Below are 14,417 nucleotides of genomic sequence, written 5' to 3' on the forward strand. Positions count from 1 at the left end.
TAATCTGACAATAGAGGCTGTGGAGGAGGAAAAGAAAGGTCAATTAATTTGATATCTTGTGTTTTAAATTCGTTCTTTAGAATGTGTATGTCATTGACAAGACTGGCGTGTACAAATACGTACTGTATTTCTCTATTTGTGCTTAAGAACTTGCTGAAAGACCACTTTGAAACACAGCATTGTGGTAAAAATACTCCCCAAATACTGTTAACAATGATTCAAAGGGGGAACCACTGACCAGTGATAATGCGGGGAAAACTTGGAATACTCCGTATCATTACAGTACTAAAGGTGTTTGGGATTGCTAGATAGTCTTTAAATTGGAGAACATAAGAATAGGAGCAGCAGAAGGCCATCTGGCCCAATCAAACTTGATCCACCATTCAATAAGATCATGGCTGATCTGGTCATGGACTCGTCTCCACCTCCCTGCCTTTTCCCCATAACCCTTAATTCCCATACTATGCAAAAATCTATCCAAACTTGTCTTAAATATATTTACTTATATTTACTGAGGTAACCTCCACTACTTCATTGGGCAGAGAATTCCAGATTCACCAGCCTCTGGGAAAAGCAGTTCCTCATCTCCATCTTAAATCGACTCCCCCAAATCTTGAGGCTATGCCCATAATTCTAGTCCTGCCTATCAGTGGAAACAAATTTCCTGCCTCTCTTATCTATCCCTTTCATAATCTTATGTTTCTATAAGATCTCCTCTCACTCTTCTGAATTCCAGTGAGCACAGTCCCAGGCAACTCCATCTCTCCTCATAGTCTAACCCCCTCATCTCTGGAATCAACTTGGTGGACCTCCTCTGCATCGCTTCCAAAGCCAGTATATCCTTCCTCAAGTAAGACCAGAACTGCACACACTACTCCAGGTGCGGCCTCACTAGTACCCTGTACAGTTGCAGCATAACCTCCCTGCTCTTGAATTCAATCCCTCTAGCAATGAAGGCCAACATCCCATTTGCCTTCTTGATAGCCTGCTGCACCTGCAAACCAACTTTTTGTGATTCTTGCACAAGCGCTCCTAAGTCCCTCTGCACAGCAGCATGCTGCAATTATTTTTTTACCATTTAAATTATCTGCTCTTCCATTTTCCTTCCAAAGTGGATGACCTCACACTTACCAACATTGTACTCTATCTGCCAGACCCTTGCCCATTCACTTAACCTATCTATATCTCTCTGCAGACTCTCCGTATCTTCTGCACAATTTGCTTTTCCGCTCAGCTTAGTATCATCAGCAAACTTAGATACACTACACTTGGCCCCCTCTGCCAGATTGTTAATGTATATTGTGAACAGCTGCGGGCCCAGCACCACCCCTGTGGCACACTGCCCACCACTGATTGCCAACCAGTATAACACACATGTATCCTAACTCTCTGCTTTCTATTTGCTAACCGATAGAGTAAATTCATTGACTGAATTATGCAGCTGCTTTAGCTAGTCAAGTCATTTGATAAGTATACCATATTTCAGAATAAACTCGCAAAACAAAATATCTTTGTTTACACATCTGGGGAAAAAGACTAGAACAATAATCTTTTAATATTTTAAACTGGTGTTTTTAAAGTTCAAAGTAAAATTTATTATCAGAGTACATGTCACCACATACAATCCTGAGATTCTTTTTCTGTGGGCATACTTAGCAATTCTATACAGCAGTAACTGTAAACTGCTGTATGTCTGAAGTGGTATGGAGTTAGAATTATTGGTCTAACATTACTGTAAGTATTTTGTTAGACAGTTTGTTTCTGGTTTTCTGATTGCAATCAGTTACTCTGGGAAATGTTCTGTAGGGGCCCACTGTGAGTGTGCATCATGCTTCACATTGTCTTCCAACACATTGTTGAGCTGAAATGAAGATTATACATGATATTCTTGCCAGTGACCATAAAATATTTAAAGCAAGAATAGAATTAGCTGAGTGGGTTTAGTGATTTTTCTGATAGCCTCCATCTGTTAATTATTACCAAAGGTGGTGAATGTAGACATGCACTCATCACTGATTTAACCTCTGGATCTCTGGAACACAAGGCTTGAGTGACATTTTAAAGTATTTTTCTTGAGCATGAATTCTTTTGGGTTAGGATCCATTTTGCTGCCATTTTCAGCATGTTGTAGTAAATCTTACTTTGTATGTATTGTGAAATGTTTTCTACACCTTTTATCCCTTAGTAGCCTATATCTATTAACTATGAAAGTTTTAAGTGCTAACATAATAAATTGGGAACATATCATAATCAAATCCTTGATTAGCTGGCAATCTGCAGTTGGACGTCTGTAGTTCACTAGCAAATCTCAAATCTGCGGATAGAGAAAATTAGAAATCGAAGTTGCTTCACTTGATGGAGTAAACATTTTAATTTTATGCTTCGTAAGCTCATGGTTACTTGGGGAAAATATGTGCATTAAACATTATTTTTGTATTCTTCAGGCTTTCAAAAGACTTCCTGTAGCCTAAGAAGAGCTAAAGATTCAAAACTCTTGTTCCTGGACCATACAATGGGGAAAAGAGTGCCTTCTATCTTGCCATGAGTCCTAAAATATAATGAATTATCTGAAAGGTGCAGTTAAGGTGACCTCAGTAGCCATTTGGCAATGTGCCATTTATTATCAGAGCAACTGCAGCTTAGTGGGAGTTATTATCTTCAAGAGGGTAAAGGGAGAAAATTGGAAGAGGGGAATTGAGGAATACATTAAGGAATACATTAAGGAATACATTAAACTTATAATAGAGAAACGGCATCACTTGCAGTTTTCATGTTCAACTTTTTACATGATATTTTTCTCCCAGGTGTCTTTGGCATTGCTCTTATTTTCTGTCCTCTTCATTTGTACTTCATTGTCTAGTCCTCTGCTTCTGTCTTGGCTGTTCTACCATAAGAACAACAAATATCCAACTGTTGTCTTTTTCTTATTTTAAAATATTGATGTTTGAATCCTTGAGTAAAGGCCACAATAGAGTAGAACATTGTGACCTATGATAAAGAGGATAAAAATAATGTAGGTTCAAAAGGGGAACTTGTATACTACTGGACTTAACTTTCAAAAGATTATACAATTAAATTATTTGGAACAGTTCCTGTGGCTCAAAGGATACAATTTACTATGCAACTCTGGAGTTCTGAGTTTATTTTTAATTCTAAAAATTAACATGCATATATATGCAGCATATTTTTGACAAATTACCAAGTAATTTTATTTGATACAGCTGTGAAGAAAGCATTTTACTCTCTTACTGGGAAGCATTCACAGTGTGTACCTTCACTACTTAGTAGTTACACAACCATGGAGTAATCTTGAAATATATTTTTTTCAGATCAACAATATCCTTGCAGTACCCAAAATTAGTTCATTTATGTATGCGTACATTTTTAATAAAGGAATATTAGGAAGAGAAACTTGCCTTTTTCAGAACATCTGAAATTATATTACAAAGAAACTACATTTTTTTGACTGTAGTTACTGTTGTAATACAGGGTTTGGCAATTTGCATGTAGCAGGCTATGAAAAACAGTAACCGGAGTAATGATTAGATAATCTGCTTTAGTGAAAGTGAGGCAAAATGTTCATGAGCAACCTGGGATAACACTCCTGCCACTACTTGAGAGGGCTGATGGATTTTACGGCACCAGCAGTAGCAGCAGTCCCTCAATGAGATGTTAAATGCCTAGAATTCTGCACTTGAATCACTGTAGTATGATGTGAACCTGAAATCTTTTGAGTTGGGCAAGAGTGTGTCGAACTGTGTCTTACTTCGCTTAGTGAAGATTGATATCTGCTAATTATTACTACTTTAAGGCTTGCCTGTCACATCTCCCTGCAACTGAAATTGAAAATGTCCAACAAATAAATAAATTCCAGTCCAAGGCTAAAATAAGTTTTTGTTTTGGGGGGGAAAAATTGGGACAGTGGTAATGTCAGTCAGTTCACTGATTTTCTGAAACACATTAAATGATCGATTCATTAAATTGTATCAATGAAAGCATCACATTGTTTTCGCATAATTCAATGTTCTCATAATTTTTAAATTTTTATAAAATGTATATTTGGTAATCCTAACACAAGGGGTTGCACAATGTAAATTGTATTCAGAACCTTGAATTTGTGTTGCTTTTTCATGTTGTATATAGATGTCAGTGAAAAGATCGGGAATAATTGGGCAAGGGTCATAGGTGTAATTCAGTTCCTCTTTGAAAGCTTTTGTTGCCTTTATTTTTAGTTAAATAGCAACAGCTATAGACATATGGGTTGATCATAATTTTTTATTGCCTGTATTGTATCTAATGAGGATGTCATGAACAGAGCAAACACAAAAAGAGAAATAATGTATGAGATCAGATTAGGAAAGAGGCGTTAGAATGCACGGTAATTATGGGAAAGATTGAAGGGAAGAAAGCAAGAGGAAGACAAATGATGATGGAGACAGCAGCCAAAGAACTGGAAATGAATACCAGTGAATTGATCCACTTGACCCCAAACAGGAGTGTGTGGGCCATGGCAGTCAAAGCTCAAACTGGGCACGGCACCTGACGATGATTGAGGAGCTGCAAGAAGTAATGTGAGGCACCACATTGACACATAAAAGATAGAATAGGCTGGTGAGCCTAACATCAGTGAGAAAGTTACTGGAGAGGACCTTAAGAGACAGAATCTACCTGCTTGTGGAGAAAAAAGGACTGATTATTGATAGCATTGGAAATAGTCTCATGAGTTTGAGTTTTTTTCTGAAGATATGACCAGAAGAAACGAAAGCCAGGGTGATGGACATCTACATGGACTTTGGTAAGGTCATTGACAAGATCCTGCATAATAGGCTGGTCTGGATAGAATACATGGGATCCAGGATGTTCTACCAATTGGATACAAAATTGACTTGGTGATAGGAGTCAGAGGTTTGTGTTTCCAAATTGGAAGCATGTGACCAGTGATGTGCCACAGGGATCGGTGCTGAATCTCCCGTTTGTCATGTATATTAATAATTTGAGAATATAGGGGGCATGATTACAAGTTTGCAGATGAAATGGAGTGATTGATGGAAGTTAATTTTGACGTGTAAAAATAATACATTTTGGGAAGTTAAACCAGTGCAGGACGTGCACAGTGAATGGCAGGGCCCTGGGAAGCTTGTCTAACAGAGACCTAGGGGAGAGACTGGTTGGGTTGAATATGTTTTTCCTAGAATAATATAAAATCATAGGGGAATGGTCAGGCTTTTTCCTCAGGAAAGGGTTAGAGGTAAAGGTAGAGGTTTATAGGTGTAAGCTGAGAGGGCAGAGGTTTAAAGGGAACCTGAGAGGTGTTTTTCCACACAGAGGGTAGTGGGTTTGTGGAACAAATTGCCACAGAAAGTTAGGGGTAATAATTAAAAGGCACATGGGTAGAAATGGTTTGGAGGGTCATAGGCCAAGCAGAGGCAGAGGCTCAGGAACTCCAGTGTCCTTCTACCTGTGAGGAGTGCATACCACTTGCAGTTTATTGTTTGTGTTGGATTTGTGTCGATGAGATTTTCCGTACTGCTGCTTTCAAAATGTGCTCCTTTCGTCCTTAGCCACTGCTTTCCTACTACCAGAGATGACGGGGCTCTCAGTACGTCTCTTTATCCCATACCTCTGTTACTGCCTCAACTCTTTTAGCCAAGCAAGGATAGGATCCCCGCTTTTCTCATCTTTCATCTCACTAGTCTCCACATCCAGTGAAAATCCTCCACCTCCAATAGGACTTCCACCAGCAGACCGATATTCCTTTTCCTTTCAGCATTCTGAAGAGACAGTTTCCACTAGAGCTCCCAGTTTGATTCTTCCATATCAGCCAACAGTTCCCCTTTCTGGTACTCTACTATGCAACTGTAGAAGATTCAACACCTTTTTTACCTCTTCCCATCATACAGGAACCCAAATAATCTTCCCAGATGCAGTAGTAATACATTTGCGCTGTGAATCTTGTGTGTTGATTTTATTGCTCAGGATATGGTCTCCTCTGCGTTTAAGATATCAAACGCAGACCGCTTCATTTAACAGTTTAGTCTGTAAAGATGGCCTCACCTTCCAAACAATGTCACTCTAATTCACTCTTTCACTTCTGCTGTGACACCTGTCTAGACATTTTTATGGCTCAGATGATGCCCAGTATAAGCTAAAGATATAAGGTATATTACAACCCATGGTATTTAATATTCAGTTTCATAATTTTAGGTAAATCCCTTTTTTTTGGAGATATTTCAAATTATTTCTTTATCCTTTGTTCCAATGGTTTTTAAAATAATTCTTCTCTTGACAACCATGATTTGCAGACTGTTGCAGATGTTCTCTCCAGCTTTCTCTCTGTGCAGCTTAAATACGCTTGCCTTCTCACTTTTGATAAAGAATCTCTGAATTCACAATTTTGTTTCCCTCCCCATTGATGCTTCTTTGATGCTGCCAAGTCCTTCAAGAACTCCTTGATTTAACTAACAAACCTACTTTGCCTTTCAGTGAAAATTAACTGCATTTTTTATTTGTTGTTTCAGAGGTTGCCAACAGATGAATGCTTCTTTTATGAAAGGTTGGAACCAAATAACTACAATACATATCGTTCAAAGAAATATGAAAATTGGTATGTTGCTCTTAAAAGATCTGGACAGTACAAACACGGGCCAAAAACTGGACCAGGACAGAAGGCAATTCTGTTTCTGCCAATGTCTGCAAAGTGTTCCTAACCATCTACTTCCAGCATTTTCCTTTTTAATTTAAAAGAGTGATTTCACTTTTGATATGACTGTTTTATTGCTGTGAAAGGTACAAGTGTACACAGTATTGTGTCGACATGGTCTTGATGTTCTGGCAGTTTTACAAACTGCAGTAAATCAACTGTGCACTATCAGGCTACATAAAATGTGATTTTAATAAAGTGTCATCACATCTTTGTCTCTTTAAATCGCACAGAGATAACATTAATTTAAAATGTTCTTTATATAACCCAATATACTGGTTTATGTAATAATTTGTTAATACTATCTAATAACTACAATTTGATTTAAAGATGCAGTTAATGCAGTATTGTAGTATTTAGATGAATGGTTACATATGTGTGACCACTGGTCAAGTTTTGTTTGATTGGCTTAATAGAATCCAAAATGCTGTTGTTTCCCATGCAGACCCTTATGTACTGCCAGATTAAAACATTTCTAGTTTTCATATAAACTGTTATAGTTAATTGGTTCTTTGCTCCATGTGGTATTTGCAACTTTCTAAATATTTAATCTGTATGTGTCATCAGTCCCCATCAAAAGATTTGGAGCAAGTGTTCTCTGTTCAGTTGGAGATGCAATTCCGTTTTCTTGGGGTTACTTGCAAACTTCTTATTTGTGGTATACAAATAGCTCCTTGTGTTTTGAAAATTGTAGATTTGTGTAAAGAAAGTAACTGAGAATGTAGGTTGTATAATAGACATGTAAATTGGATTGGTCCTTTTATTTTTTATGGCTATGGTTGTGATCATCTTGAAAAGCTATCTCTTAGATATTAACTAAAAATAGTGCAGTTTAGGCATATTACAAAAAAGATAATGCACCTTATGTATTATATACTTTGATTCATATACATTTTACATTAATAAATGTAGTTGCAGTGAAGGGACTATTATATATCTAACATCCTCTGGACTGTATTTGAGAGCTTGTGGCAAGTATAAAAGGACAAAATTTCATCCTCACTAAAAGAGCTTTTTAATCCCTCTGTTACGAGTGCATTTGGAATCTTTGTTAACTATAGTGGGATTATGAGTAAGACTGAAATACGTGTCATAAATGATTACCTTTATTCTTCCTTCCTCTTTTGTTTAGAATTGAATATTCTTCATTGTCCAGAATGTTAATTAAAAATGGCTTTAAAAATATTAATTTGACATTGATTTAAAGTAGTGTTTTCAAATTACATGCCATATGCATGTATCTATTATTGGCCCAACCACAAAGTTCATTCTCATGCCACCATTTTCATACCAAGCTGATGCATAAAATTATTCTGCCAGTTAGTTTTGCATCAGGTCTTGCTCTCTAATTGATGTTTGCTTGCTGAACTACATTACCTCCTGATCTAACAGCATCCTGAATTCGAATTCTCAGCTTTTTTATTGAGATTTCTAACTTTGGAATATTTTCCAGACACGCAAATCTCAAAAATCTCCTTACACTGCCACTTCTCGCATCCTGCAGTTCCACTTTCTTCAGTCCTGACAATGGGATTGTTTAACTGAATAGAGGGCAAGCTCTGAATTTTCCTTGCTAACACCCTCTGGCTCCCTATCTATTTCCCTATGACCTTCAAGATACCTTCATCTACTCTTTGTCTGATTTGGTTTTAGATAGCTGATGTTTTATCACTTGAACATCATTTAGACATTTCACAGGTTCTCTGTCTTGCTGGGGCCACAAGTAGAGGACGTGCTTGTGAGTCACTTACCCACAATTGTATCGTGTTGCTGGTAGCTCGTGGAGCTGCTGCCTCACAGCACCGGCAACCCTGGTTCAACCCAGACTCTCTCTCTCAGTCTGGGGTTTGCACATTTCTCTTGTGATTGCATGTTTTCTCCTGGGTGCTGCAGCTTCCTCCCATATCGCTAAAGACGTGCACCTCGATAGGTTAATTTCTGACTGTACCCTAGTGTGTAGGTGAGCGGTAGAATCTGGGGCAGAATTAATGGGAGTATGGGTAGAATGACATTATTGTCAGCACGGACTCAGCTGTAATTAAGGCCTGTTAGTGCTGTAAAACTATCTCATCCAGCCTAATTAGTTAGTTTTGTCTTATCTGCGAAAAGGGAATAAACAGGAAATTAGATAAACTGGAGGGTCCAGAAGCTTACGAAGTCGGTTTTAATACATGGTATGTGTTAGTATTTCTGTATGTTTTACAAGCTCTGTAAAGAGTAGGGTTAGATGGAGGGTCAATCAGTGAACTAGAGTAGAGAAGGGATGTAACTCTGGAACCAGTGGTGATGGGAGAAAAACACAAAAGCTGAGAAGATGAAAAACAAATCATTTGGCAAAACTGGGCCAGGTTCAATAACCTTAATAATTTGGTGAATCTTGAAACTTCCTTTGAGACCACAGGTTATGAACCCATGATACAAATTCAAGCTGTTGTGATTATTACAAATCATTCTGAAAGTAATCCTAATATTTAGAAAGTTGACAGTTAGGAAGAAGATGAAAATATGCTACAAGTTCATATTATTTAATACAAAGAATGACATTACAACAATGCCAACTTTAGTTATGAGGCATTTTAGGATGCACCATTTAATTAAATATGTTGGCTTCAGACTCTCAGATCCAATGACATTTTCAGAATTGAAGAGCTGCAGTGAGATCTCTGACCATTTTATTTATTTATATTTATATATCAAAAAATTTGTGAAATTCTACATTCAGTAGAATAACATTTTGCCCAATTTAAATCTCTCAAACTATATAGCCTGTTGAAATTTATTTGGACAGACTAGAGTCAATGAAATATAATATATCTAGTATTTCTTTCTCTTCAAAGCCTGTTTAGTTTCAAGTTCTCAAATTTCTCTGGTAATGCTTTGCAATAGAGTTTGTAGGTAAGTCCTGTATAAACAGCTGAAAACTCTCTCATAGTTAAATCAATCTTTTCAAACCCTTCTCTATATCCATATAACAATAGCTTGGCTATCCTGCTGGTTATAGGTGTTGCATGCTCTGTTTGAGTCAGCTCCTCGAGGTCCATCCATTCACACCGTATGCATTCTTCTTGGGAAAAATTGATATCAAATGAGAGAGCTTTCAGACGACAAATAATGTATAAATCTGACTTCCCAAATGCTCCTGGATGCTTGTGTTGTTGCCTGATGCTTAAAAGTGATTTAAATGTGGATCTTATTCCCGTCTCTTCAAAGACTTCTCGGACTGCTGTGTCTCCTAGAATCAACACCCAGATTTAATTGTAAATGCTTCTGAAAAATATTTTAAGTGATACATAAAAATGCTTAAGATGTTAAATGTAAACATTAAACAGACTCAGTGTGAATAGGTTGTTTTCTAGAGTAGTTAGGGTTGTCATAAATCTAATGACAGTTAAAATTGCACACAATTTTTTTCAGTTCCCAGCAAATTGCAGATGTCTTCATAATGTTGTTTAACAGTGCACCTGTAAGTCAAGTGTGCATTCCAGCAGAAGATATTTTTCCTTAAGAAACCAATCATAATTGTCACTGGATACTATTAAACACTGATTTATGTCACTATAAAAACAATTTTATACAACATGTATAAAAATACTTTGTAAACTTCTGAGAACTGAAAGCAGATTATCTATGCATCCTTTAATTTAATGTCTGTAGACTTGAGGAACAGTATTCTGAAATGATAACCAAATTAATGTTTTCATTAAACAATGCTTGGTTATTTTTGTTAGGTAGGAGTAGTTTAGAAAGGAAAAGAGAAATTGCCTTTAAACTCACGAGAGAGCATAGGCCATCAACTTTTTGCTGTTGATGTTTCTGTAGCAGGCAATTTTTTTTTTATGTGGCCGAGTTGCTAGGTTGACGCTCAACCCAGCACGAATGGAAAGCGTGCCGGGGGAGCCAGCTGGATTCGGACTCGGGAGCCTTCACTCCGAAGTCTGGCGCTGATGCCACTACACCACCAGCAAGCAAAAGTGGTTTAACTTTTATGCAAATTAACAATTGTTTATTAAGCATTTAGATTTTAAAGCTTTTTTTTTACCATGGGCTCTGCTCTTGAGGTCATAAGGTTGTATGTGGTTGCTTGCTAAATCCGAAGGTTGCACAAAATTGTAAGCAGTAGAAATTTGTTCTTAAACCACATTAGTATGGCAGATGTTGGAGGTGAGAGCATATCTAGGGAACAGATTACACATCATCAAAGTCAGTGATACTTGATGTATATGGTCCATGGGCATTCTGTCGCTCACTCTGTACAATGTGCCATTTTCTGAGGCGCTGTTTCCTATATTAATATTTTAATAGGATAATGTTCTAATTGTTAAACCATAGGAAAGCTTTTTTATAAATGTAGGGATTAGGAAATTGAAGATTACTTATGTGGCAATAAGATAAAGAATTGATTTACTGAGCTGCTAGCTTTAAAGGACAGAATAAGAGTTAGTTAGGAACATGCTTTTCCATACGAGTTAATACTTTGAAACTTAAAAGCTATTTCTATGAAGGCATACAAATATAAGTAAATAAGTGAATAGTAAAGATATGTCCTATCAATTAAATCAATCGACCATCTCGTTTGAAATTAGTTTACTTAGTGCATCAGAGATAAACCACCTGCCATTCTGTAAATCTTGCTGTGCAATGAACTTTTGTTCATTACCATCTCAACATCTGGTCTGCAGGAGATGGCTGTGGTGAAACAGATACTTTTAGAAATAAAACAAAACTTGTTTTGGATGAAGAATTTCATGCAAGTCTAGAACTTGACTGCTTGGTACAATGAAGTCACATTTTTATCAGAAGGAATTTAGTGAATCCTTGTTAAGAACAACTAACTGATCAGTACCATTGTTTAAATCCCATACCAATGTGAATATTTATTTTAGTATACAGAAAAAAAATTAAAACCAATTTAGCTTGATTATACAGCATACTGACTTTACTATAAAAAATATGCTTGATATACAGGTCAAGCAGCATCTGAGAGAGAGGAACAGAGGTAATAATTTTTGCTGATAACCATTCACGGGATTGAAATTGTTAACTGGCTTTCTCTCTTCACAGATGCCATCTGATCTATGTATTTCCAGCGCTCTCTGTTTTCATTTTGCATCTGCAGTTTTTCTTTGCTTTTCAATTACATGCTGACTTTTCTGTCCAAGCTATTTATAAGCATTCTCTGATACAGAAGAAATAGAACAGCTGAAATAATTCGTATGAATGTAAACAAATTTCATAATTATCTAATGCATTCTTCTTGCAACAATACACTGATATGTTCCAGTGGACCTTGAGAACTATGATTATATTTTGTTTTACTTTAATTCTGCCAGAAATAATTGAATAGTTTCAATTTCTGCAGACTTGAGGTGAAATGCAATTTTGTTTTCTATTCTACCTGGCAGTAGAGAGAAGTGGAAATAAGCAATATAAATGCCTTTATCAACCATCCAATAATATAATGCCCATGTTTTCAAAGTTTTTAAAATTAGGAGTAGCCATTCAAAATACAAGACCATCTTGTTAAGACTATTAAATTGTGGTTTTAAATTGATATTTGGTTCTATTGGAGTAATTTGTTCATTATGAGACCTGGAGTTGTACCCTTCAGGATGGCTCCAAATACCATTGTTTACTTTAACAAATATGCCTCAGTGATAGCAACACTAAATCCAAATTTGAGTTTCAACAATTTTTATTACTTTAGCAATGTCCTGACTTTGTTCCTATTTATTTAGTAAGTTGTATTTAGTAATCATAATCAAATATTTTAAAACAGTTGTAAAACCACATCTGTCTCTATTTCTGTTTTGGAAATAGTAAATCAATATTCAATTGCCAAAGTCAAAGGAAACTCCAAAGGCAAACAAAATCAATCATCATGTAAATAGAAGTATATGTAAAATGAATGAAGTCCTTAAAGGACAAGAGAGAGAGAGAAAGTAAAATGGTATTCTTGTTGTTGGCTTGCACATGATTCATAGCTGCTTTATTTATATGCACTTACCAATATCTTCTCCTAGATCTGAGAGGCCACCTGGAAACTTCCAGGCATTCATTGTCTTTAAAAGAACAGAAATGCAAGTCACTTAAGTTTTTATAAATGTGATAAAATATTACTCAATGCTTTTTTAAATGCTCTAAAACACCAGTATAATTTTATATTCCTTTGGTTTTCAGTTTTTTTAAAAAAAATGTGCCTTTGGGGCATTGATATTCTAAAATATGTGATAAGTGTTTCATTCTACTGATGCTCGAGGAACAAATGGAATGGATGTGTTAAGAGATTACATAAAAATGTTTTATACACAAAAAGTCAATGCTGCTAGTTTTTAAATAAGAGTAGTGAGAATAGAGAAGTTGATTTTAAACAATCGAGCTGCTATGTTTAGAAATATGTACAGGCTGCAGCAAGGTCATATTCATTGATGCATTTTTAAATTATCTATAGCTTTCAATACTGGTCTTTTTAAATTTATTGTATATCAATTGTGTTTAATGTGCTCAAGAAGTGGAAGTTTCTGACTGTAGTACTGTACTGGTTTAAAATGTATTGTCTTATCTGATCTTAAATAGATCCAAATTTTGTATTTTCATGTCTGTACCAATGATATGTTTAATATAACTGATTGTATACATTTGTGCAACAAGAATCATTAAAGTGATTAAAATATTTGTGTGGCTGGCTTCAACTTGACATTCACTGGGAAGAGAAAGACAGTTAATTTGAATATTTGCTGTTTGAACTACTTTACAATAATAGTCTAAAATGTATTTTAACAGAATTAAAAGTGTTTCTTGGGCTTTTTAATGCAGAGCCATTAGGGAAAGAAATGTCTATATCAGAAAGTGTCATTGTAAAAATGCAAACACAAGGTAATCTGAAGACGCTGGAATTTCAAGCAACACACACCAAAATGCTGGTGAACGCAGCAGGCCAGGCAGCATCTATAGGAAGAGGTACAGTCAACGTTTCGGGCCGAGACCTCTCGTCAGGACTAACTGATAGAAGAGATAGTAAGAGATTTGAAAGTGGGAGGGTGAGGGGGAGATCCGAAATGATAGGAGAAGACAGGAGGGGGAGGGATGGAGCTAAGAGCTGGAAAGTTGATTGGCAAAAGGGATATGAGGCTGGAGAAGGGAGAGAGATAGGGGGAGGGGGGGAAGCCCAGAGGATGGGCAAGGAGTTATAGTGAGAGGGACAGAAGGAGAGAGAGAGAGAGAGAAAAAAATTAATAATAATAAATAACGGATGGGGTACGAAGGGGAGGTGGGGCATTAACGGAAGTTTGAGAAGTCAGTGTTCATGCCATCAGGTTGGAGGCTACCCAGACAGAATTATAAGGTGGTGTTCCTCCAAGCTGAGTGTTGCCTCATCTTGACAGTAGAGGAGGCTGTGCATAGACATATCAGAATGGGAATGGGACGTGGAATTAAAATGTGTGGCCACTGGGAGGTCCCTCTCATTATACTCCTTGCCCATCCTCTGGGCTTTACCCCTCCCCCTTTCTTTCTCCCTAGGCCTCCCATCCCATGATCCTCTCCCTTCTCCAGCCTCATATCCCTTTTGCCAATCAACTTTCCAGCTCTTAGCTCCATCCTGTCTTCTCCTATCATTTCAGATTTTCCCCCTCCCCCTCTCAAATCTCTTACTATCTCTTCTTTCAGTTAGTCCTGACAAAGGGTCTCGGCACGAAACGTTGACTGTACCTCCTCCTAG

General features: G+C 36.9%; 2 protein-coding genes across 5 annotated transcripts in view; one reads left to right on the forward strand and one right to left on the reverse strand.

Annotated features, from left to right (window-relative positions):
* fgf2 (fibroblast growth factor 2) overlaps positions 1 to 6,707 on the forward strand; it is an 85,620-nt gene extending 78,913 nt beyond the window's left edge. The window contains exon 3 of the mRNA XM_063046537.1: positions 6,519 to 6,707. Coding sequence (XP_062902607.1) covers positions 6,519 to 6,707 — 189 coding nt within the window. The remainder of the gene's footprint in view (positions 1 to 6,518) is intronic.
* Positions 6,708 to 9,530: 2,823 nt separating this feature from the next.
* The window catches only part of nudt6 (nudix (nucleoside diphosphate linked moiety X)-type motif 6), a 139,685-nt gene continuing 134,798 nt past the window's right edge, over positions 9,531 to 14,417 (reverse strand). For all 4 annotated transcript variants that reach the window (XM_063046533.1, XM_063046532.1, XM_063046534.1 and 1 more), the window contains 2 exons: positions 12,705 to 12,759; positions 9,531 to 9,932 (listed from right to left, as the gene is read on the reverse strand). In XM_063046533.1, the coding sequence (XP_062902603.1) occupies positions 9,532 to 9,932; positions 12,705 to 12,759 (456 nt within the window). In that variant the 3' untranslated portion in view covers position 9,531. The remainder of the gene's footprint in view (positions 9,933 to 12,704; positions 12,760 to 14,417) is intronic.

The sequence above is a fragment of the Mobula hypostoma genome, chromosome 4 (genome assembly GCF_963921235.1).
Source record: "Mobula hypostoma chromosome 4, sMobHyp1.1, whole genome shotgun sequence".
Classification (NCBI taxonomy): Eukaryota; Metazoa; Chordata; class Chondrichthyes; order Myliobatiformes; family Myliobatidae; genus Mobula; species Mobula hypostoma.